At 39.9% G+C, this 24,275-nt stretch overlaps 1 protein-coding gene across 1 annotated transcript in view; it reads right to left on the reverse strand.

Moving 5' to 3' along the window:
- Window positions 1-4,077: 4,077 nt before the first annotated feature.
- HSD17B3 (hydroxysteroid 17-beta dehydrogenase 3) overlaps window positions 4,078-24,275 on the reverse strand; it is a gene marked incomplete at its 5' end in the record, with an annotated part of 68,021 nt that continues 47,823 nt past the window's right edge. Inside the window, 5 exons of the mRNA XM_081066470.1 lie at window positions 4,078-4,248; window positions 7,162-7,311; window positions 21,328-21,393; window positions 22,017-22,098; window positions 23,199-23,233. Coding sequence (XP_080922596.1) covers window positions 4,138-4,248; window positions 7,162-7,311; window positions 21,328-21,393; window positions 22,017-22,098; window positions 23,199-23,233 — 444 coding nt within the window. The 3' untranslated portion in view covers window positions 4,078-4,137. The remainder of the gene's footprint in view (window positions 4,249-7,161; window positions 7,312-21,327; window positions 21,394-22,016; window positions 22,099-23,198; window positions 23,234-24,275) is intronic.

Raw genomic sequence — 24,275 nt, forward strand, 5'->3', positions numbered from 1 at the left:
TTATATTATATTATATCATATCATATTATATTATATATTATATTATACCTGTTATTATATACCATATTATATTATATTGTATTATATTATATTATATTATATCCCATCTTATATTAAAATAAGATGGGGTCTTATATTAATTTTTGTTCCAAAAGATGCATTAGAGCTGATGGTCCGACTAGGTCTTATTTTCAGGGAAACACGGTATATACCTAAGAGAAGTGAAAACATATGTCCATACAAAACTTGTACATGAGTGCTCATAGCAGTATTCATAATAGCCAAAAAATGAAAACAACCTAAGTGTCCATCAACTAATGAACTGATAAATAAAATATGGTCTATCCATACAATAGATATTATTCAGCCATAAAAAAGGAATGCAGTATTTATTTATACATGCCACACATGAATGAACCTTGAAAACATTATGCTAAGTGAAAGACGCCAATAACAAAAATCCACATATCATATAACTCCAGTTATATTAAAAGTCCAGAATAAGCAAACCCATAGAAACAGAAAGCAGGTTAGTGGTTGTCTGGGGCTGGGAAGGGGGTTGTAGAATGGAAAGTGACTGCCAGTTGGTATGAGGTTCCTATGTGAGATGATAAAATGTTCTAAACTTTATTCCGGCAATGATTGCACAACTCTGTAAATACAATAAAAATAATCAAAGTGTACACTTTAAATGGGTGAATTGTATAATATGTGAAATAATAAAGACATTACAAAAATACTCAAAATGTCAATATCAATAACAACAACAAAACAATGCCTATATAAGGATGTAGATTGTTACAAGTTATTTATAAGACTTTAAAAATCAAAAAATAACTAAATTCAAAGCAAAAAGGGGTGGTAAAATAAGTTACATTCATTCATATGAGTAAGTGTTAAGTAAAAACTGTAAATCATCTTTTGAATATTTATTAACACAAGGATATCTCATGCTGTAATATTAAGGGAAAAGGTAGAATGTAAAAATGCACTTAGACACACAGACACAGAAAATTTGTAAAAGAACATCCACAACTGATGAAGAATGGTTAATGTTGGGTGGTGAGATAAATGGTGGTTTTTATTTTCTTCTTTTTCCTCTATAGTTTTTATATTTCTTACACTGTATATATTTTTACAATCAGGAAAACTGTTTTGTAAAGCTTGAGAAAGGAAAAATGTTTGTTTCCAAAACTTACTTGAAATGTATAGACTATAAAAGCTGAATAGAAAATTATAGATCATGTAGTCAAATCTTTTTATCTTGCTGATGAGGTAATCAAAGTCCAAGGAGACTAAGTGCCTTGGCCCATCGTCAACCACCTTGCCAAAGTATGTGAAACTCAAATAGTTCTTTTCCTCTTCTCACCTCCTTTTCTTTCTGTCTTTATGACCTCCCTACACACACACAAAGGTAGCTCAAAAAAAATGAGGATGGACCTTGAGGGCTTTATGCTAAGACAAATAAGTCAGACAGACAAAGACAAATACCATATGATCTCATCTATATGTGGAATCTAAAAACAACAAAAATACAGATAACAAATTTGTGGTTACCAGAGGCAGGAGTTGAGAGAAATGGGTCAAGGTGGTCAAAAGGTGCAAACATCCAACATAAAACAAATAAATCCTGGGGATGTACAGCATGGTGGTTATAGTTAATAATACTTTATTGTATATTTGAAAGTTGCTGAGACTATACCTTCAAAGTTCTCATCACAAGAAAAAAATTGTAACCATGTGTGGTGATGGATGTTAACTAGACTTGTGTGATCATTTGCAATACACACTTATATCGAATCATTATGTTGTACACCTGAAACTAATATAGTATCTCAATTATATCTCAATTAAAAAAAGAGAAAACTGAAAAAGTTTTCAGTTTCCCCACGTTGGATTCTGTTCTAAAATTCCTACAAGATTAGACAGAAAGACTAAAAGGCTGAAAGAGGGGAAAAAAAGGACACTAACTCAGATACCAGTAACTGCAGGGCTGGTAGAACCAAAGGGAAGAGGTAGTGTTTCCTGGAACTGGGTACTCTGAGGAGAGACCCCTCTCAGGTTAATGCTCAGACCTCTAAAGGGGGCTAGAATTCAAATCCTTCCTTGCACGCTATCTCCTGGTTGGTACTGACTGGCTAAGCTGTCATCTCTGCAGAAGGACAGTAACAAGAGTGCCATCAGAAAGGAGTTTCCCTACGCCCTCCTACCTCTTTTTGCCTCCCAAATTGTCTCCCATTGGCACAGTCTAACACAAAGTCAGCTCACGTGAGTGTCTTAGATCCTGAGTCTGAAGCTTCAAGCCCAGCATCATAGATCAGAATAAAGGGGCTTAGAACTGAAAGACAATAGGTAAATAACCAGTACGTATGGGTACCATAAAAATATTCTCTATTATAATTGTTATTGTTACCCATCACTGAGAAAATATAAATATATATCTATACTTGAGAATGAATAACATCCCAGTTTTTTCCTCAGAGCAGGGTTATAAGAGCTATGATATTATAGTCTACACTTTCCAAGCTTACCACGGTATTAAATGTTCTTCCCTAAAATATCAAAATGTTCCATAAATTCCAACAAAATCTCCCAGCCTCCTTTTTCTAAATGGAGCAGCAGAACAAAAATTCTTTCCTCACACCATATATGGCATTGATGGTCTCAACAAAAAATGAGTGCCACCTAGCACTGGTGGTGCCTCGATGTCTTAGGAAGCACTCCTGACCAATGCCAACCAGAACACGGTTGCCAGCTGGCATGCTTCCCCTCCAGCTCCCTCACGAGATGAAGGTTAGTAATTCCCCAACACACTACCTCCTATGTGTTAATAAGTAAGTGCTCAGTCCAGCACCCCAAGAGCTGGAGACCTGCAAAAAACTCATTTCCACAGTTATCAACTCCTGCATTAGAGCAAAAGTTTTTAAACTATTTTTAGCAACATATCTTTTTCTGTGTTTATTTTTGTAAACACAGTCGTACATAGAATGGCAAATATAAATAAAATTAAGTTAGTGTTGCATTAGTCAAAATAAGGGTTCCCAGAAACTGGCCTGTTGTAGCTGTTGCCCCCACACCTTTCCTAGACAGTTTCCTGGGTCTCTGAGGAACTTTGAGGACCAGTGTTCTAGGACTACAGCAATCTTAATAAAGTTTAGCAACTTCAGAAATTGTTCAACATAGCTATAAAAGTAGTTTACTAGGTTTAATTGTTCTCGATATTCAAAGAATCAGAGGCTTTCTTCTCACCACATTTATATTGCAATCCTCTATAGAAATTCTTATAATTTTGCCTACAGGCATCCTCCTCCTCACACACAAAACCCTGAAATCCCATTGCATGACACATGGTTTTTTACACCATAGCTGACCCAAAGATCTCCAGATCTGAGTATCAAAGTTCATAAATAGCCAAAGTAAAACCAATGAATCATTGAAGCAGTAATTAGTGAAAATTTATTCTGCACAAACAAGAAGACAGTTTGCAAACTGGAGCACTAATACAGACACTTAGAATGAAGCTCAGAGAAGTGACCTTAGCAGACAGTTTTTACACCTTTTAAAAAAAGAAACAATTATTTGTGAAGAATTGACAAAGGGGTTTGGGCCTGGGGTAGTAAATTACTGAAAAAGTAACAACATTTGTTTATACAGCCCTGTGGGCCCTGATTCCCCACCTCTGGAGAGAAGGATGGCTGTCTTTCTCCCGGTGAGGAGAGGGTACTTTTCACGTGGGAAATTTATTTACTGCTTTCATAGAGGGCAAAGGAGAGTCACAGTGTTCATTTTGCTATTTCTTAAGTAACTTTAATTAGAAATAATCAATATGCCAAAGTGACATATTTCGGGGAGGTTTGCCCTGAATCCCATCAGTAGTCTTGCAAAGTAAGTTAACTTTTGTTTCTATGAGTAAACTGGCTTTATTTGCTCAGGGAGTTTTCAAGGCTGGTCTCCATTTGTCCTTGATTTTTAAGTGAGCAAAATGACACAAAAGTTGTATTCATCTAAAATACTGTATCTGTGATATGGCCGTCCAGCTTGAAGAGATGATGGGTGCTAGTCTGCAAGTTGGTCTTCTGCGGCCAATGCTGAACGTGGTAAGAAAGCGATGCTGGATGGCACGTTAGCCCACCTGGATTACCTAATGTTGGTGTTCCGCTTGAGGTAATCAGTGTAGTGTGTCAGTAGTAGCTTCCTGAACACATTGCTGTAAATGACCCGTGATGGGATCAGGTTCAGAAAGCTCGCCTTGAATAGACAAAAACATGAGTGTCTGAGACAAAAGAAGCACAGAAAGTTACAACTAACACATCTTAATTTATATTCATCATCTTTAAAAGTATTTTTTCTGACTACTGAAGTCCCAAAATCTTTTAAGCACAGTCACGTGTCACTTAACGACGGGAATACATTTGAGGAATGCATCCTTAGGTGATTTCATCATTGTTTGAACAACATACTGTGTATTTACACAAGCCTAGATGGTACATCCTACTGTACACCTAGACTGTATGGTATAGCCTATTGCTCATAGACTACAAACCCATACAGCCTGTTACTACTGTACTGGATGCGGTAGGCAATTTTAACACAATTGTATTTATCAAAACAGAGAAAGTACATTTAAAATTTTAAATATGGTATAAAATATTTTTAAAATGGTACATCCTTATAGGGCACTTATTATGAATGGAGCTTGCAGGAATGGTAGTTTCTCTGGGTGAGTCAGTGAGTGAGTGGGGAGTGTGAAGTCGTAGGTCATACTGTACCACTGTAGACCTTATAAACACTGGACACAGGCTACACTAAATTTATGCAAAAATACTTTTCATTCTTCAATAGAAAATTAAATTTAGCTTACTATAACTTTTTTACTTTATAAACTTTTTAATTTTTAAGCTTTTCGATTCTTTTGTAATATCACTTAGCTTAAAATACAAGCACATTGTACAGCTGTACAAAAATATTTTCTTTCTTTATATCCTTATTTTATAAGTTTTTCTCTATTTTTAAATTTTATTTTACTTTTTAAAATTTTTTTGTTAAAAACTAAGACACAAACACACATATTAGTCTAGGACTACTCAGGGTCAGGATCGTTAATATCATTGTCTCCTATGATATATGGACCTATATCTGGTCCCACTGGAAAGTGTTCAGGGACAAAAATATGCATGGAGCTGGCATCTCCTATGACAACAGTGTCTTCTTCTGAAATACCTCCTGAAGGGCCTGCCTGAGGCTCTTCTTAAGGATGTGTCACTCTTCAGAAATATGTCCATGGTGGTTTGCTTGGTTTGTTTCTTTTTTTCATCATAGATTTGCTTATATGCAGATAATGCACCATGAAACTTCCTCTGTATTAATGAAAATCTTTTGGTGTTTTTTAATTCATGAGAAACTTTTTAAGGAGCTTGTTGAGGTCTGCAAAACTCCTGTGAGACCCTTCACTGTGAATTTTCTTGGGAGTTTTTTCTTATCTTGCAGTTTCCTTTTCTCTTTCCTCTTGTATAGCTATGAGTTCCTGTTCCAGTTCCAACAAGTCTTCATTAGTCAGTTCCTCAGAACCCCCTGTAGTTTCTCCTCCATGTCACCCTCATCCACACCCAGATATTTTCCATCTCAGCCACAGCCTTATTGATTGTTGTAACTTCCCCATCCTTGGCAAATTCTTTGAAATCATGGACGAACCTCTTGAGTGTCTTCTTCCAGATGCCATTCATATACTTCTTGGTGACATCACTCCAAACCCAAGCAAGGTGCTTGATGCAGTCATAGATGTTGTAATCCTTCCAGAATTGCATCAGCATCTTTCTCAGTTGCAGCAATAGCCTGGGCAAAGGTCCTCCTCAGGTAGTAGGCCTTAAAACCTGCTATAATTCCGTGATCCATTGGTGGGAACAAAGAGATGGTGTTTGGAGGGATAAACACCACTTTGATATTGGGATGAAGAATACCAATAAAGGAGGCTACCTAGGAGCATTATCAACAACAAGCTAAATCTTGAAAGGTATGTTATTCTCCAAACAGTACTTCTCCATTTTGTTGGAATAGCAATCAGGAGGTCATCTTGGGAGAGGAACTGGGTCATCCATGACTTCTTATTGCTCCTGTAGCACATTGGCAGTGTGTGCTTATTGATATGCTTGAAGGCCCTGGATTCTCACTGTGCCAGATCACAAGGAGTTTAGCCTGCAACACTGCCCCCAGGCAAAACTGTTATCCTGTGTTTAACAGCCTTAGAACCTGGCATTGACTTGGCCCCCTTATGGATGAAAGTCCTTTCAGGTATCCATTCCAGACTAGGGAGCGTTCATCCATATTGAAAATCTGTTCTGACTACAATTTTCCTCCACAATCAGCTTATCTAGATTTTCCCAAAATTCTTCAGCTGCCTTCACATTAGCACTTGCAAACTCACCACTCACTTTCACATTATGTATTGAGTAATGATTCTTGAATTGTTTAAACCATCTAGAGCTAGCAGTAAATTCAACATCATAGTCAGATTCAAGCTTTTCCTTCAACATCGCAAACTTTTTTCTTTGGCCATGATCATCATGGTGCTGAAAAGGATATGCTTCTGTGTCTGGTTTTCAATCAAGACCATTAGACGTTTCCCCATGTCTGATAATCCCTTCTCAATTTTCTGTGAATCTTGTTGCCTTCAATGAAGCAGATCCTTTAACAGCTCCCATCACTTTGTTCCTGTTGTTTATGATCATAGCTATGGGGAACTGGGACATGCCTGACCGGTGAGCAATAACCATTACTGATTTTCCACCTTCATGGTCTTGAATCATTTTTAATTTCATTTCCAGGTCAATCACTCAATGTGGCCTCTTACTGGCCACATTTGCAGTGGATTTTGTATGCTTAGGGGCCACAATGAACAAAACAACACAAGATTTAATCAAGCACAAGAGAAAATGATGCAATCAAGAAACATGGTAAACATGAAATCTATGAGGCTGCTGCCACTGTAACATGGTATGCTGTTTTACAGCAGACTTTTTGTCATAAGTAGAAAGAATACACGATAAATGATACACGTAAAATAACGATACATAGTATAGCATAGTAAATACTAAACCAGTAACACCGTTGTTTATTATCACACCTGTCTTCACTTGCTTCAAGAAAGGAGATATTATCGATTACCAAGATTTCGTGGGCGAGGCAGCCACAGATTTCATCTCCAATTGTGACATAATTCAACGATTCTTTAACAAATTCATCAGCAGTCTTGGTTATCAGGCTGGTATTGAGATGCTTTGTCATTGGGGTTGAAACAGCGTATGGAGTCAGCACCTACAACGGGAAATAAAGACCGTAAGACAGAAGCAATCTGCCCAACCCTCAGAAACAAACTCCCGCTTTACCATCCCTTCATTGTCCAGTGCTCTTCTTCCTGTGAAAAGTTTCAGGATCCTAAATGACAATGGATCACTGAAAAGGCATAGAACTGACATAGAGCTGCGAATCGGGTTTCTAGTTTCACTGTGCCACTAACTCTAGATAAGGCTTTAGCCACACAACAGCAGGTGGTTCAAATGCACACAAGAGACTCAGGACATGAGCCATCTCTCAGAACATGGTTGCCGGACTTCAAAAATAAAAATGCAGGACACTCAGTTAAATTTGAATCCAGAAAAACAACAAAAAGAATTCAGGATAATTATGTCCCAAGTATTGTATGGGATATACTTATAGTAAAAAAAACAAACAAACAAACAAACAAAAAAACACATATTTGTTATTTATCTGAAATTCATATTTAACTGGATGTCCTGCATCTGGCAACCATATCTCAGAAGTTTATTTCTAACATATACAGCCAAAGTGGGAGCAATTTAAAGCACTCTGGATTCCTACTTTCACAATTCTGTTAGGAGACAGGAGTGGCACATGCCTCATAATCATTCCTCTTGTGGTAAGAAAAATAAACAACCACGCGTTGTACCCTGGAAATCTGACACCATGTTTCCACCTGTAATCTAACCACCTTGTGGCCTGGCATGAGGTTTTGTAATGGGGTTTCTTACTTTATCCCCAGATAGAGACCTTGGCAGCTTCAGAGAGAAAAAAAGATCCATGCTTCTTTCTTTGGTTTTATTTTTCTTCACGTCATATTTGTAATTCTTGTCATATTGCATTTTCTTCATATCACTTGAAATAATGTACATAATTAAATCCAGTTATAAGTCAATCAATCCAATTGACTTGGTTCTTATGGAAATTAGTGCTGTCATTAATTTGCATAACACTTTTCTTCAAAAGATCTCAAAATAGTACTCTTAGAGAAATGTAAGGAGCAGGTATTCCCAACCACAGTCTCCAACTAGGGAAATCCTTACAAGTATTCTCATTCCTACAGTGAGTTTTGGTTGACAAAACACCTTTTTGTACAAAACAGGGCTCAGTAAATAGTGGTTAAACTTCCATACTTATTTATACATTAAGTTTTAAAAAATATTTTTATTTAAAATATAACTAACATGCAATATTATATTAGTTTCAGGGGTACACCATAGTCATTCAACATTTATATACATAAAGATCACCATGTAACCATAAGTGATCAACATAAGTCCAGCAACCCAACCATCTGACACCGAACTATGCTATCACAATAATATTGAGTATATTCCCTATGCTGTAAGTTACATCCCCGTGACTTACTTGTTTTATACCTGGAAATTTGGACCTCTTATTCACCTTCACCTTCCCCCTCCCCTTTTTAATTTTTTGACTGCAGTTGACATTCAGTATTATTTTATATTAATTTCAGATGAACAGCATACTGGTTAGACATTTATACAATTTAAGAAATGATCCCTCTGATTAGTCTAGTACCCACCTGGCACGATACATAGTTATTACCATACCATTGATTATATTCCCTATTTACTTTATATCTCCATGACTATTTTGTACCTATCAATTTGTACATCTTAATCTCTTCAGCTTTTTCACCTTGTTCCCAATCCTCTCCCATCTATCACCCCAACAAACCTAGTTCCCATCTGACACCATACATAGGTATTACAATATTATTGACTATATTCCTTATGCTATACCCTACATCCCTATAACTACTTTATAATAACCAATTTGTGCTTCTTAATCCCTTCCTCTTTTTTCACTCAAACCCCCAACCTCCCTGCCCTCTGGCACCATCAAAATGTTTTCTGTATCTATGAGTTTCTTTCTGTTTTGTTTGTTTATTTTGTACTTTAGATTCCACATATAAGCAAAATCACATTACATCTGTCTTTCTCTGTCTGACACTCCCTGACACTCAGCACAATACCCTCCAGGTCTATCCATGATGCCATAGATGCCAAGAACACATTCCCTTCCATGGCCGAGCAATATTACATTGTATATATGTACCACATCCTCTTTATGCATTGTTCCACTGACTGATACCCAGGTTGCCTCCATAGTTTGGCCATTGTAAACAATGCTGCAATGAACATATTGATGCACATGTCTCCTCGAAGTAGTGTTTGGGGTTCTTTGGATAAATACCCAGAAGTGGGATTACTGAGTCCTGTCTCTTGTTATAGCCTTTGTTTTAAAGTTTGGTTTGGTATAAATATTGCTACCCCAGGATTTTTTTTAATTTTCATGAAATATCTTCTTCCTTCCTTTTATTTTACCTCTGTGTGTGTCTTTCAATCTGAAGTGAGTCTCTTATAGGCAGCACATGTAGGAGTTTTGTTTTCTTATCTATTCAGCCCTCCTATGTCTTTTGAGTGGAGCATTTAATCCATTTATATTGATAATAATTGTTAATGGATCAAAATGGCAGTGTGAGGTGAGCCTCTGGAAATCTCCCCTGGAATTTACAACAAATTGAAAAATTATAACTCCACAAAGGACTCCATGCACAGCAAACAGGCAAGACAAAGAGGCACACTACTGAATTCACCTAAAGGTGGGCGAATCTCACGAGCAGGTGAGGAAGGAAGAGAGAAGTGCAAAGACGGAGCCCCACGGGCACAGGACGCAGACCTAGCTCAGTGCTCTGAGCTCGCTGCATCCCGCAACTACCACAGCGGCGGGAGAGGGAGGAACTCGGACTTCTAGGGCTCCGTTTATGGACCACAGTGCTTAGGGGACAGCATATAACACGGCTGAACCCAAAGCTCACAGCAGAGACCTCGGAGAAAAGACTGAGAAAAGAAGGCTGAAAACGGTGGTTTAAGCCCTCTCTGCTGAGCAGAGAATGGAAGCCTTAGACACTGAGACTAGCCGTCCCCTCCTTACCCTCCTAGACCTCACCCTGCCGCCACCTGCCCAGTGCTAGAAGAGGAAGAGTAGCAGTATCAGATCAAAAAAACAGAATATTTCCAGTTCTCAGAACTGTGGTCTGCAGACACAGATTCACAGACCAACTAGTTCCAGCAAAGGAGAGGGAGCTGTGGAAGCAGGACTGGCTGTGGTGGTGGTTGCCGCCATTGCTCTGGGACAACTCACACTGCCCCTGTCCCCACCTATCTGGGCGGATCCCTGCAGGAGTAAACAGAACTGCTGAAACATATGGGCTCTGAATCTGGTGCAGGAAGAGCTTTGGAACTTCAAAAGCTCGCCGCATCCCCATAGGGACATGGTGCCCTATGACCCAGGCAAACTGTTAAAAGAGGAGAAGCCTGCCTTCTGGGGAATCCTCCCATTGTGTGAAAAGCTGGAATAGTGCAGAGAAAACATGATAAAAATAGTGTGAATGAGAAAAAAAGCCTGCAGTCCAAGAGAAAATAAAATATTCTACCAACACGTACTGGAAAACATAAGAAAAACCTCTTCCTATCAACCTGTTGCAGAACCCACTCCTGTAGATGTCTAGGAAGAGAAATAATAAATCAGTAATTGCCATAAATAAGCAAAGCACACAAGGCACCTCAGAAAGAAAGTGAAAAGTCTCCAGAAAATGAACTTAAAGATATGGAAATATGTGACTTAAATGACAGAGAATTCAAGATTGCAGTTCTGAAAAAACTCAACGAGATGCAAGAAAACACAGAAAGGCAGTTTAATGAACTAAGAAACACAATCAAAGAACAACATGAACATTTTACCAAACAGATTGAAATTTTAACAAACAACCAAATAGAATTTCTGGAGATTAAGAACTCAGTAGAAGAAATTAAGAATGAAATAGCCAACTTAGGTAGTAGAGTTGACCAGTTGGAGGAAAGAATCAGTGACATCGAAGATAGTTGGTTTCAATCTCATTTCTATCAAATGACATGGATGGAAGACAAAAGAGAGTTGAGACTTAAAAGAAATGAAAGAACTCTACAAAAACTTTCTGAGTCCATCAGAAAAAGCAATATAAGAATAATGGGCTTACCAGAAGGAGAAGAAAGAGAGAAGGGATCAGACAGTATATTCAAACAAACAGTCGATGAGAACTTCACAAACTTGTGGAAAGAACTGGATCCTCGAATCAAAGAAGCAAATAGAACACCTAATTACCTCACCCCAACAGGCCTTCTCCAAGGCACATTGTATTCAAGCTGTCTAAAATCAATGACAAAGAAAGAATCCTCAAGGCAGCCAGGGAAAAGAAGACGGTAACCTACAAAGGAAAGCCCACTAGATTGTCATCCGATTTCTCAGCAGAAACTCTACAAGCCAGGAGGGAGTGGAACCAAATATTCAAACTATTGAAAGAGAGAAATCATGAGCCAAGAATCATATATCGAGCAAAGATATCCTTTAGATATGAAGGAAAAATAAAGACTTTTCCAGACATACAGAAGCTGAGGGAATTTTCTAATACACACCTGCACTACAAGAAATACAAAAGGAGGCTATTCGACCACCATCAACAGGGACAATTTATGGCAACCGAAACATAAAAAGGGGGAGCGTAAAGGCCTGAACCGGAATATGGGAATGGAGAAAGTAAGCGTGATGAAGAAAAAGACTACTCTAAATATCAAACTTTCTTTTACATAATCTTAAGGGTAACCATTCAAAAAAAAATCCAGAACTGAAATATATACTATAATAAAAAAAGAAACAGAGGGAAACATCATAGAATATCACCACACAGAAATAGTAGACAACAACAAAAAGGCAAAGAAACAATGGAGTCACAGCCTTACCAGAAAACTAAAGATAGAATGACAGGAAATCCTCACGTATCAATAATCACCCTAAATGTAAATGGACTGAACTCACCAATAAAAAGGCACAGAGTACCCGATTGGATCAAAAAACTAAACCCAACCATACGCTGTCTCCAAGAGACACATCTCAGCCACAAGGACAAGCATAGACTCAAAGTGAAAGGGTGGAAATTGGCACTCCAAGTAAATGGTACCCAGAGAAAATCAGGTGTAGCCATAATGATATCAGATGAAACAGACTTCAGGGTGAAAAAGATAACAAGAGACAAAGATGGACATTTCATAATGGTAAAGGGGACTATACAACAAAAAGACATAACAGTCATCAATATTTATGCCCCCAATCAGGGAGCACCAAAATATACCAAGCAATTACTAACAGAACTAAAGGGAGAAATTGACCAAAACACAATTATACTAGGGGACTTAAATACATCATTGACAGCTATGGATAGATCATTCAAACAGAAAATAAATCATGACATAGCAGCCCTAAATTACACATTAGATGAAATGGACATCATTGACATTTATAGAGCACTTCATCCTAAAACATCAGACTATACATTCTTTTCGATTATACATTGAGCATTCTCAAGGATAGACCATATTTTGGGGCATAAAAGCAGCCTCAGCAAAGTTAAGAAGATTGAAATCATACCAAGCATAGTCTCTGATCACAAGGCTTTGAAATTGGATAGCAACTGCAAAAAGAAAGCAGGAAAAAACACAAATACATAGAGATTAAACAACATACTTTTAAAGAACGACTGGGTCAAAGAAGAAATTAGAGGAGAGATCAAAAGATACATAGAAACAAATGACAATGAAAATACATCCTACCAAAATTTTTGGGATGCCGCGAAAGCAGTTTTAAGAGGGAAATTTATATCATTACAGGCCTATCTCAAGAAACAAGAAAAATCCCAAATAAATAACCTCATGTTACACCTCAAAGAACTAGAAAAAGAAGAACAAGTAAAACCCAAGGTCAGCAGAAGAAAGGAAATAACAAAAATCAGAGCAGAGCTCAATGAAATAGAGAACAAAAAGACAATAGAAAAAATTAATGTGACAAAGCGCTGGTTCTTTGAAAAAATTAATAAAATCGACAAACCCTTGGCTAGACTCATTAAGATAAAAAGAGAGAAGACACTAATTAACAAAATCAGAAATGAAAAGGGGAAGTTATCACAGACACCACAGAAATACAAAGGATCATTCAAGAATACTATGAAGGACTATGTGCCACCAAATTCAATAACCTAGAAGAAATGGACAAGTTCTTAGAAACATATAGCCTTCCAAGGCTGAACCATGAAGAACTGGAAAATCTAAACAGACCAATCACCAGTAAAGAAATTGAATCAGTCATCCAAAACCTTCCCAAAAGCACAAGTCCGGGACCAGATGGCTTCACTAGTGAATTCTACCAAACCTTCAAACAGGATCTAATACCAATTCTGCTCAAACTCTTCCAAAAAATTGAAGAAGAGTCAGTACTCCCTAACTCATTTTATGAGGCCAACATTACCCTGACACCAAAAACTTGTAAGGACAACACAAAAAAGAAAACTACAGACCTATATCTCTGATGAATACTGATGTAAAAATCCTAAACAAAATTTTAGCAAATCGAATACAACAATGCATTAAAAAGATTATTCATCATGACCAAGTGGGGTTCATCCCTGGGGCACAAGGATGGTTCAACATCTGCAAATCCATCAATGTGATACATCACATAAACAACATAAAGGACAAAAAGCATATGATTATATCAATTGATGCAGAAAAAGAATTTGACAAGATACAACATCTATTTATAATTAAAACACTTAATAAAATAGGTATAGAAGGAAAATACCTTAACATAGTAAAGGCCATCTATGACAAGCCCTCAGCTAATCTCATAATTAATGGTGAAAAACTGAAGCCCTTTGCTCTACGTTCAGGAACACGACAGGGCTGTCCCCTATCACCTCTGCTTTTCAACATAGTGTTGGAAGTCCTTGCCAGAGCCATCAGGCAAGAGAAAGAAATAAAAGGCATCCAAATTGGGAATGAAGAAGTTAAAATATCACTCTTTGCAGATGACATGATGCTTTATATAGAAAACCCTAAAGACTCCACCAAAAAGCTGTTAGAAACAATCAATGAATACAGTAAACTTGCTGGCTACAAAATCAACGTACAAAAGTCCATTGCATTCCTATATACGAACAATGAAATCTCAGAAAAAGAAATACAAAAAACAATTCCCTTTGCAATTGCAGCAAAAAGAATAAAACACCTAGGAATAAACTTAACCAAGAATGTAAAGGACCTATATGCTGAAAACTATAAGACATTTTTGAAAGAAATTGAAGAAGACACAAAGAAATGGAAAGACATTCCGTGCTCATGGATTGGAAGAATCAACATAGTTAAAATGGCCATATTACCCAAAGCAATATACAGATTTAATGCAATCCCCATCAAAATCCCAATGGCATTTTTTAAAGAAATACAACAAAAAATCATCAGATTTGTTTGGAACCACAAAAGACCCCGAATAGCTAAAGCAATCTTAAGAAAAAAAAAACAGTGCTGGAGGTATCACACTGCCTGACTTTAGCTTGTACTACAGGGCTACAATAATCAAAACAGCATGGTATTGGCAGGAAAACAGACACATAGACCAATGGAATAGAATTGAGAACCCAGAAATAAAACCACATAAATATGGACAGATAATTTTTGACAAAGAAGCTAAAAACATACAATGGAGGAAAGACAACCTCTTCAATAAATGGTGCCGGGAGAATTGGATAGCCATGTGCAAAAGAATGAAACTGGACTGTTATCTGTCACCACGTACCAAAATTAATTCAAACTGGATCAGACTTAAGCATAAGACCTGACACAATAAACTGCATAGAAGAAAACATAGGACCTAAACTTATGGACCTTGGGTTCAAAGAGCATTTTGTGAATTTGACTCCAAAGACAAGGGAAGTAAAAGCTAAAATAAACGAATGGGACTGAATGAAACTTAAAAGCTTCTGCACAGCAAAAGAAACCATCAACAAAATAGAGGCAACCAACTGAATGAGGGAAGATTTTTGCAAACAGTGCCTCGGATAAGTGGCTAATATCCAAAATATACAAGGAACTCATGAAACTCAACAACAAAAAAACAAACAACCCAATTGAAAAATGGGCAGAGGACCTGAAGAGACATTTCTCCAAAGAGGACTTACGAATGGCAAATAGACATATGAAAAAATGCTCAACATCATTAATCATCAGAGAAAAGCAAATAAAAACCAAAATGAGATATCACCTCACCCCAGTCAGAATGGCTTTCATCATCAAGACAAATAGTAACAAGTGTTGGAGAAGCTGTGGAGAAAAAGGAACCCTCATACACTGTTGGTGGAAATGCAGACTGGTGCAGCCGCTATGGATGGCAGTGTGGAGGCTCCTCAAAAAATTACGAATAGAATTACCATATGACCCAGCAATCCCTCTCCTGGGTATCTACCCAAAAAATCTGAAAACATTTATTCGTAAAGACACATGAGCTCCAATGTTTATTGCACCTTTGTTTACGGTGGCCAAGACATGAAAACAACCAAAATGTCTTTCGATAGATGAATGGATAAAGAAGTTGTGGTATATATACACAATAGAATACTATTCGGCTGTGAGAAAAGATGATATAGGAACATTTGTGACAACATGGATGGATCTTGAGAGTGTGCTGCTAAGCGAAATAAGTCAGAAAAAGCAGAGAACCGTATGATTTCACTGATATGTGGTATATAAACCCAAAACAACAAAAGAACAAGACAAACAAATGAGAAACAAAAACTCATAGACACAGACAATAAATAGTTTAGTGGTTACCAGACAGTAAGGGAGGAGAAGGGTGGTAGATTAGTGTAAAGGGGATCAAATATATGGTGATGGAAGGAGAACTGACTCTGGGTGGTGAACACACAATGGGATTTATAGATGATGTAACACAGAATTGTACACCTGAAATCTATGTAACTTTACTAACAATTGTCAACCCAATAAACTTTAATTAAAAATAAATAAATAGGGCTGGCCCAGTGGCTCAGGCGGTTAGAGCTCCGTGCACCTAACTCCAAAGGCTGCAGGTTCGATTCCCACATGGGTCAGTGGGCTCTCAACCACAAGGTTTCCAGTTCAATTCCTCGAATCCCGCAAGGGACGGTGGGCCGCGCCCTCTTCAACTAAGATTGAACACGGCATCTTGAGCTAAGCTGCCTCCCGGATGGCTCATTTGGTTGGAGCTCAGGCTCTCAACCACAGGTTGCCAGTTGTATTCCTTGACCCCCGCAAGGGATGGTGGGCAGAGCCCCCTGCAACTAAGATTAAACACAGCACCTTGAGCTGAGCTGTCGCTGAGCTCCTGGATGGCTCAGTTGGTTGGAGCACGTCCTCTCAACCACAAGGTTGCCAATTGTATTCCTTGACTCCCGCAAGGGATGGTGGGCTGTGCCCCCTGCAACTAGCAACGTCAACCTGACCTGGAACTGAGCTGCGCCCTCCACAACTAAGACTGAAAAGACAACAATTTGAAACTGAATGGCACTCTCCACAACTAAGATTGAAAGGACAACAACTTGACTTGGAAAAAAGTCCTGGAAGTACACACTGTTCCCCAATAAAGAACTGTTCCCCTTCCCCAATAAACTCTTTAAAAAAATAAATAAATAATAAATAAATACAATTGTTCATGGATATGTAGCTATTGTTATTTTATTATTCATAATTTTGATTTTATTTTTCCATCTTAAAGAAGTCCCTCTAACATTCTTTGTAATGCTGGTTTGGTGGCGATGAACTCCTTTAGCTTTTTCTTGTTTGGGAAGCTCTTTATCTGTATTTCGATTTTAAATGATAGCCTTGCTGGGTAGAATACCGTTGGTTGTACGTCCTTGCTTTATATCACATTGAATATTTCACGCCAATACTTTCAGGCCTGCAAAGTTTTTGTTGAGAAGTCAGCTGACAATCTTATGGGAGCTCCTTTATAAATTACTAGTTGCCTTTCTCTTGCTGCTTTTAGGAGTCAATCTTTAACCTTCGCTGTTTTAATTATAATGTGTCTTGGTGAGGGCCTGTTTAAGTTCATTTTGTTCAGGACTCTGCATTTCCTGGACTTGGATGTCTATTTCCTTCACCAGGTTAGGAAAGTTTTCAGTCATTATTTTTTCAAATAGATTTTTAGTCCCTTTGTTTCTCTCTTCTCCATGTCGTACTCCTATGATGTGAATGTTGTTATGCTTTATATTGTCCCAAAGGACTCTTAAAATATCCTCGTTTTTTGGATTCTTGTTTCTTTTTGCTGTTCCAATTTGGTGTTTATGCTACCTTGTCTTCCAAATTACTGATTAGATCCTCTGCTTCATCTAGTCTGCTGGTGATTCCCTCTAGTGCATTCTTCAGTTCCCGTGTTGTATTCTCCACTTCTGACTGGTTCGTCTTTATGGTTTCTGTGTCTTTTTTTATGCTTCCTATCTCTTTGTTAAAGTTCTCATTAAGTTCCTTGAACATCTTTATAACCAGTGTTTTGAACTTTCTCTCTCTGGTAGGTTGCTTGCCTCCATTTTGTTTATTTCTTTTGCTGGATTTTTCTCCTGTTCTTTCATTCTGGATGCATTTCTTTGTTTTCTCATTTTGGCTACCTCTCTGTTTGCTTCTGTGTATTAGGTAGATCTGTTGAGTCTCCCAGTCTTGGCCAGGGGGCCTTATATAGTACATACCGTGTGAGGCCCTGGCATAGTCTCCCTGGTTACCTGCTCTGAGTGGTCCAGGACTGTCCCTTGGGTGGGTTGTGTGTGCCCTCCTGTTATAAGTGAACCTTAATTCATATTGGCACACCAATTGCTGGGATTGGCCCTCAGTCTAATTGGCTGTGGGAGTTGGCCACATCCACAGCTCCCAGGATGCTGTGTGGGGGTTTACCCCTCAGAGTGGAATTCACCCCAGAGGGCTCTTGTGCCTGTTGAGACAATCTTTTGGGTGTGCTGCTTGTGAGGGTAATTAGGTAGTGTTCTGCTGTGGTCTGAATCCAACCTCCAAGTATGTTTGTTCTGGGACCTGTTGGAATGGGCTCCAGTGCAGGCCCAGGCCACCCACTGTCTATGATTACCCAGGGACTACCTGGTAGGATCTACAAAGTGATCCATGGTTGTTCACTGTCTATGCTAAACCTGGGCACATGGGAGAGGCCATACAGCAAACCAAGGATATTTGCCACCAGTACCAAGGGTAGGGTACCTCCACAAAAAGCCAGGACACCATGAGACCTGCTGCCACCTGACAGATCCCTTAAGGTTCAGCCACTGATAAAGACTTGTGCAGTATACAAGTTGGGTGAGGCAGGGTCTCATGGAGTCACTAGAGTGGGAAGAGGTGTGGACACCAGGTTAATGTAAATTCTCTTTTGATGCCAGTACTGAGCCTGGAGCTACCAGCAAAAGACTCAGAGCACACTGAGGCCTATCACTGCCCACCTGGGGCCAATGGACTCCAATAGTTTTCTAAGAAAGAGTGCAATGCAGGTGGCGATGGCTGCTCGAAAGAACGTGCCTCCAACGTTGGGAGAGTTGGGTTGGATGGAATCCCAGCGGAGCTCACAGGCCAATCAGATTCAGATTTGACTTGTGGGGAGGGCTCAACACAGGAAAGATGGCACCCACCTGCTGGCTGCATGGGAGAAGGACCCCAAACAGTGAAAATGGCAACTGTCCTCCAGCCCTTGTTCTAAAGCCATACAAATTGATCTGCCTCCTCCCACCCTCCAGCACTTCTCACCCCCAGTAACCATCCCTCCGACAGAGCCCAGGGTGAGTGCCTGCCAGTGAGTCTGTGCATGGGGCCTTTAATAGGGTGTCTGGGTTTCCCACAGCCCTCTGTCTCACCTGGATGGTCAGAATCCCCACTGTCTTTCACAGCTAGGTATTGTGGGAGCTCCTCTTCCAGCACCAGTACTATGGGCTGGGGAGCCTTGCTACTCCAGGGTGAACCTCCACAGCTGAGGTATCCCTCCTGATTCTCAACCACCACATGGAGGCTTGGGGCCAGCCCGTTTCACATTTCCACCTGTCCTACAAGTCTTGACGTGGCTTCTTCTTTATATCCTTAGTTATAAAACTTCTGTTTCAGCCAGCTTTCAGATGGCTCTCCAGGTTGATTGTTCTATAACTTAGTTGTAATTTTAATGTGTTCATGGAAGAAAGCAGTCACAGTGTTTATCTACTTCACCATCTTGGATCTCTCCTATTCATTAGATCTTTACAATAACCCAGAGATATGAGAAAGTATTATAAACCCCTTTTTACAGATGGGGAAACTGAGGCTCACAGAGTTTAAGCAGGCTTTCCAGGATCACTCAGATTTTAAATGGCAGACTGGAATTTGAAAATTAAACTCAAGTATATAGTACATACTTTCTCATTCATTTAACAAATATTTATTGAGCACCAATTACATGTGTGTTTGGAGAGGCTACTTGGTTTTTGAAAGGTCACGGTCTTTTCACCTCATATTTGCTAGGAGAGTAGTTCCAAGGTTTCTGCATTAGAGAAGGGGCTCCTGTTCCTACCCCAACTCCTCCTACCCCTGATGCCCAACAGAACCCACTAATTTGGCAGCTATAGCATCTGTGGTTCACAATTATCAAGATCAAGTTGCTGCTAAGACCATCACATGGCTAGGAAGAAAATAGTTGTGGTAATTATTACTGTTAGTCACCAAATATTTATAGTTCTTTTTTCTTCCAGACACATGATTGAATTGCACTTCCTGGTCCCTCTATGGTTGGGTAAGGCCATGTGATCAGATATGACCAGTTAGTATGAGCAAACATGGCATGTGTCTTTTCTGAGCTAGAGCCCTTAATCATCAAAGTCAAATCCTCTAGAACTGCTACTACTTTTTTTCTGACATGTCAAATATCCAAGATGGCAGCTGCTCCATCAGGCTAGGTCCCTATGTCACTACAATGAGCTAATCCCCTATGCCAGATCACAGTGAATGTGTAGCATGAATGATAAATGAATCTTTGTGGTTTTAAGTCAGTGAGATTTCAAGGCTTGTTTTTTAAACTGCAGTAAACTTAGCCTACATGGGATAGCACTGTTACAAAAGGAACTGATCTTCAGCTGGTAGCTGGAAAATGGATAGGAGGGGGGAAATCTCTGATAGGTGAGACTTTATAGTTCAACAGGGCAGAGAACGGGGCTGTGGTCTAGTGACACAACTGTCACAGTCACTCACTGTGGCTGGGAAGATGACATTATTTTCAAAGTTCTCACCATTAACTCATATCTGTCTATTGAATAAGTTTTATGCTATAGATGGTTAATTTATAAGAACAGCCACCTGAGATATTCTCACCTGGGTATTTTAATTGAAAATTAGTATGCATAGCAATAATTTTAAAGATATCACCCTGAGTGTGCCTTTTTCATTTCTAAAAGTATGCCATGCAACCTCTTCCCAAAGACTAACAAAAACCCTCTATCAACTTTTTATTCCAGCTTCCAGAAACCACTTAACTCTGTGTTGCTGAACCAAGTACATGTATGTCACTGAAACCTCAAGATATCACATTGGTTAGCCTACAGATGGCAGTGACAACCCAGCTCTGTTTACAGTTAGTAGGACAAGGTCTTCTCCATGGTGGGTCTGCCATTGTAGGTGAAAGGGGCAAGAGAGCACCTCTTCCTGACTGCTCAAGAACCAATGCTTGAGGATTTCTGTGGCTCATCACAGATGAAACAGCTCACAAGAGAAGCACCGCCACTTTTTCCAACATGGACTGAGTGTCCAGTTTTCTTTTGTTGCCTCTCCCCAATTTCTCCCACATAAACCTGTCTCCTGTACTTATATCAGAGAGTAAAGGATGGTCAACAAGCCCCATTTCTGTCCTGATGCAGCATCAGGTAGCCAGAGGGTTGACAGAGACATGGGTGACTGCGGCAGCAGGTGGAACAGAGGTGGCACAGCTGTTACCACAGCGGTCCCAATAACTCCCATGGTGTCATCCAGACCACCTTCCTCCTGGCTACACGTGCACTGTCAGTACTGCAGGAGATAGTGGCCCCAGCTCCATGTAAATCCAGAGTTCCTGTTCCCATGGACTCAGAACTGTTAACCTCACCTGGATAATGATTCCTTTTGCTTTATATTCCGCTTGCAGTGCCTTGGAAAACGTGCATACAAAAGCCTGGAGAAAGAAGGAGAAACACCTCAGGACACAGAGCTTGCTTTCTCCATCAGAACCAACTTACTCAGATTTCAAAATGCACCACAAGTAGCCAACGGCTTTATCTTTAAATGCAGAGGCTTGTCTTGATGGGAATTAGAACTTCATTTCTTGGTCTAGGAAAAGCTACATCAATTGGTGGGAACATACATTTTGGGATAAATACATACCTCGGGCCACTGCATATAGATGACCCAACCCAGGGAAGCTGTCCTTTGTCTAAAGCACCCCCTCCTCCAAGGGTTTGTTTTAAAGACTGGGGTATGGGGACAGCTGACTAGGCCTCCAGGGCAGGAAGGAAGCTACAATGTTACTTGTTGGCAAGAAGACAGCAGGTCAGGAAGTGAGTGAGGGCTGGAGGCCCATCATGGAAGTTGCACCTGCCTAGGTGTGCTGCTGCAGACCTTGTCAGCCCAGGGGCTGCACCTTTATCTGATGTGCTCCCAAACACCTGCTGACTAGCTCCACCCTGTACATAGAAGAGTGCCTCCTGGGAAACCTATCCATCAACTTGCCAGATGATCCAGAGTACATGGATCATCTGGGAAAGGCAAGAGGAGGAAGACTTCAATGCTCTCACTCACCTTGGACGCCGAATAGGTAGAGTATAGGGGCCAGGGAAAGAGGGCCACCCCAGAAGAAATGTTCAAGATGAGCCCTTTCCGCCTACAAGGCAAAGAAGCAAAGTTTCAGTTGGTTTGCCGCCTAATCACATTACTCAAGAAGGAAGAGAACAAGGAGCTCATAAGGATGCTGGGAAAAACCCATCCTCTCTAGGCTTTCATGTGCACTAATGCTCTGCTTCCAAGAACTGTGAGTGAAACTTCCCCTACATCATAGACTACAGCACCACACAATGATGTCACTTGGCAGTCAGTTGACATCAAGGATTTGTGACTGGAAATGGACTCTGCTGCAACAAATATCCCCAACCAAAGTGCAGAAAAACAACTAGGCTCATACAAGACTCAGGTGAAGAGATCTTGCTCTTTTAAAAGTGACCGCATGAGCTCAAGGTCCTTTCTAACTCATAAAGATGACCCACAACAGGACAGATGCCACATGTAGAATCCTGTCTTGGGTGGAATTTGACAGTCCATCATCTGCTCACACAGGCACCCACACAAGTCTCTGGAGTCCTTAATTATCCTTTTGAAATTCAATATCTTTAATTCATCCCAAGTAGATGGAGTCAATTCAGAAAAACCAAGAAACTGTGCATTAGAATACAAGGCCAAGCCCCTTCTTCCTCTAGGAAAGATAAACTATCAACCATTTGCTTTTAATGAATACCACCTGAAAAAAACCCAGCTCCCAAATGGGTGTTGTAATAGGGTGATAAAACATGGAATAAATGGAGGCACTGATGGGGTGGTGATTTTTACCACTAAAATGGAGTATTCCTTCTGACAAGAGCTGAAATTCATAATAACAAAGAGATGGTCTTGGTCTCAGGCCAACTTCTGAAGTTTCTTTTATGCTCAGCATGAGTTAATTTTTTTTTAATACAATGTGTGCTGAAACTGCTGCTGTTCTCCTCCCTAAACAAAAGTTTATGTTACATTTGACCTTCAAGTATGCTTATCTGTTTGCAAATTTGGCCTGGCCCAGAATGTTATTTTTTTCTCCTATAATCTCCATGTTCTTTCATCATGTCATTTGTTAAAGTAGCAGCTGACTGCATCCTATCCCCCAGCCTCCAAGTCAGCTGATTGCCAGGCCAGGGAGACCATGCTGCCCCACGCTTTTTAAAAGAAAAGCCTTACCTTGATTCCATGTGTTTCAGAATCATCTGTGTCATCTATAAGAGAAGGAGAAAGTTAAGCCTTGACAAAGGAACTGAGTCGCAATGGACAGGGGTACTTGGGGAAGTGGGTGAGGGAGGACTCTGGCACCTGCTTCATCCTCTCAGATGGCCTTGAAAATCTGCTGACACTTATTAGACGTGTTTCTGGTGACACTAGAGTCTGGCTGGAACCCACAGGAGGCAACCTAGACAAATGGCAAACTGCTCAGAGGCCTCTGGTTTCTTCCCCAAAAAGCTAAAGTCTTCCTGCAAAATGAAAGCCGTTAAAAATTATGGAAAATGGCTTCTTGCTGTGGGATCAACACTGAGGTTCCCCAGATACTCTTTACTTTGGGAGACAGGCAAAAGTAGGCTGGCCATCAGAAACCTCAGCCATGAGTTAGGTTTGGGGGACATTTGGGAAATCACACAAGTGGCCATGAACATCTCACAACACAAAGGATGAGAATCTGTCAATTCAACAGCAGCCCCATAAGCAGCCTGCAGGTGGTCTGTGAAATAGCTCCCTGGACAGAACGTGTCTGTGTGTTCATCTGTTAGAATTACAACAGCAGTAAGAAGTCTCTTCCCTCTCCCAACCTACTGCTCCCTGAAGATGGCTTCTCTACCACTTCTGAAGCTTAAATATCCAGTTAAATGGCTTTTCACATCATAATTACAGGGCATACTTTATAAGAATTAAGGAAGTTGCAAACCCATGGACAAAAATATTCTTGGAAGTACAACTGAGTGGACTCAGGCTCTATCTTGGGTGCAGGTTTAAGACAGAGAGCAACCAAACAGATGGAAAGAGGCAGAAAAATAAAGACGAGACCAGAAGACAAGTTTTGCCTATTTCTCCATATTGTCTGGGAGGCCTGCAGGAGCTTCTCAGTAAGCTATGTCCCTGCCACTCCCATTCGCCCACATCCCACCCAATCCCCAATTCATAGGCCAGGTCCTTAAGCCCATCTGCAGGAGCCTCCAGACCAATGTTTTCACTGCTCTGGGTTAGCAGTGGGGGAGCCCCCTACCACCCATGGGACTACCTCCTGAA

Source organism: Rhinolophus hipposideros, assembly GCF_964194185.1.
Source record: "Rhinolophus hipposideros genome assembly, chromosome: 11".
Classification (NCBI taxonomy): Eukaryota; Metazoa; Chordata; class Mammalia; order Chiroptera; family Rhinolophidae; genus Rhinolophus; species Rhinolophus hipposideros.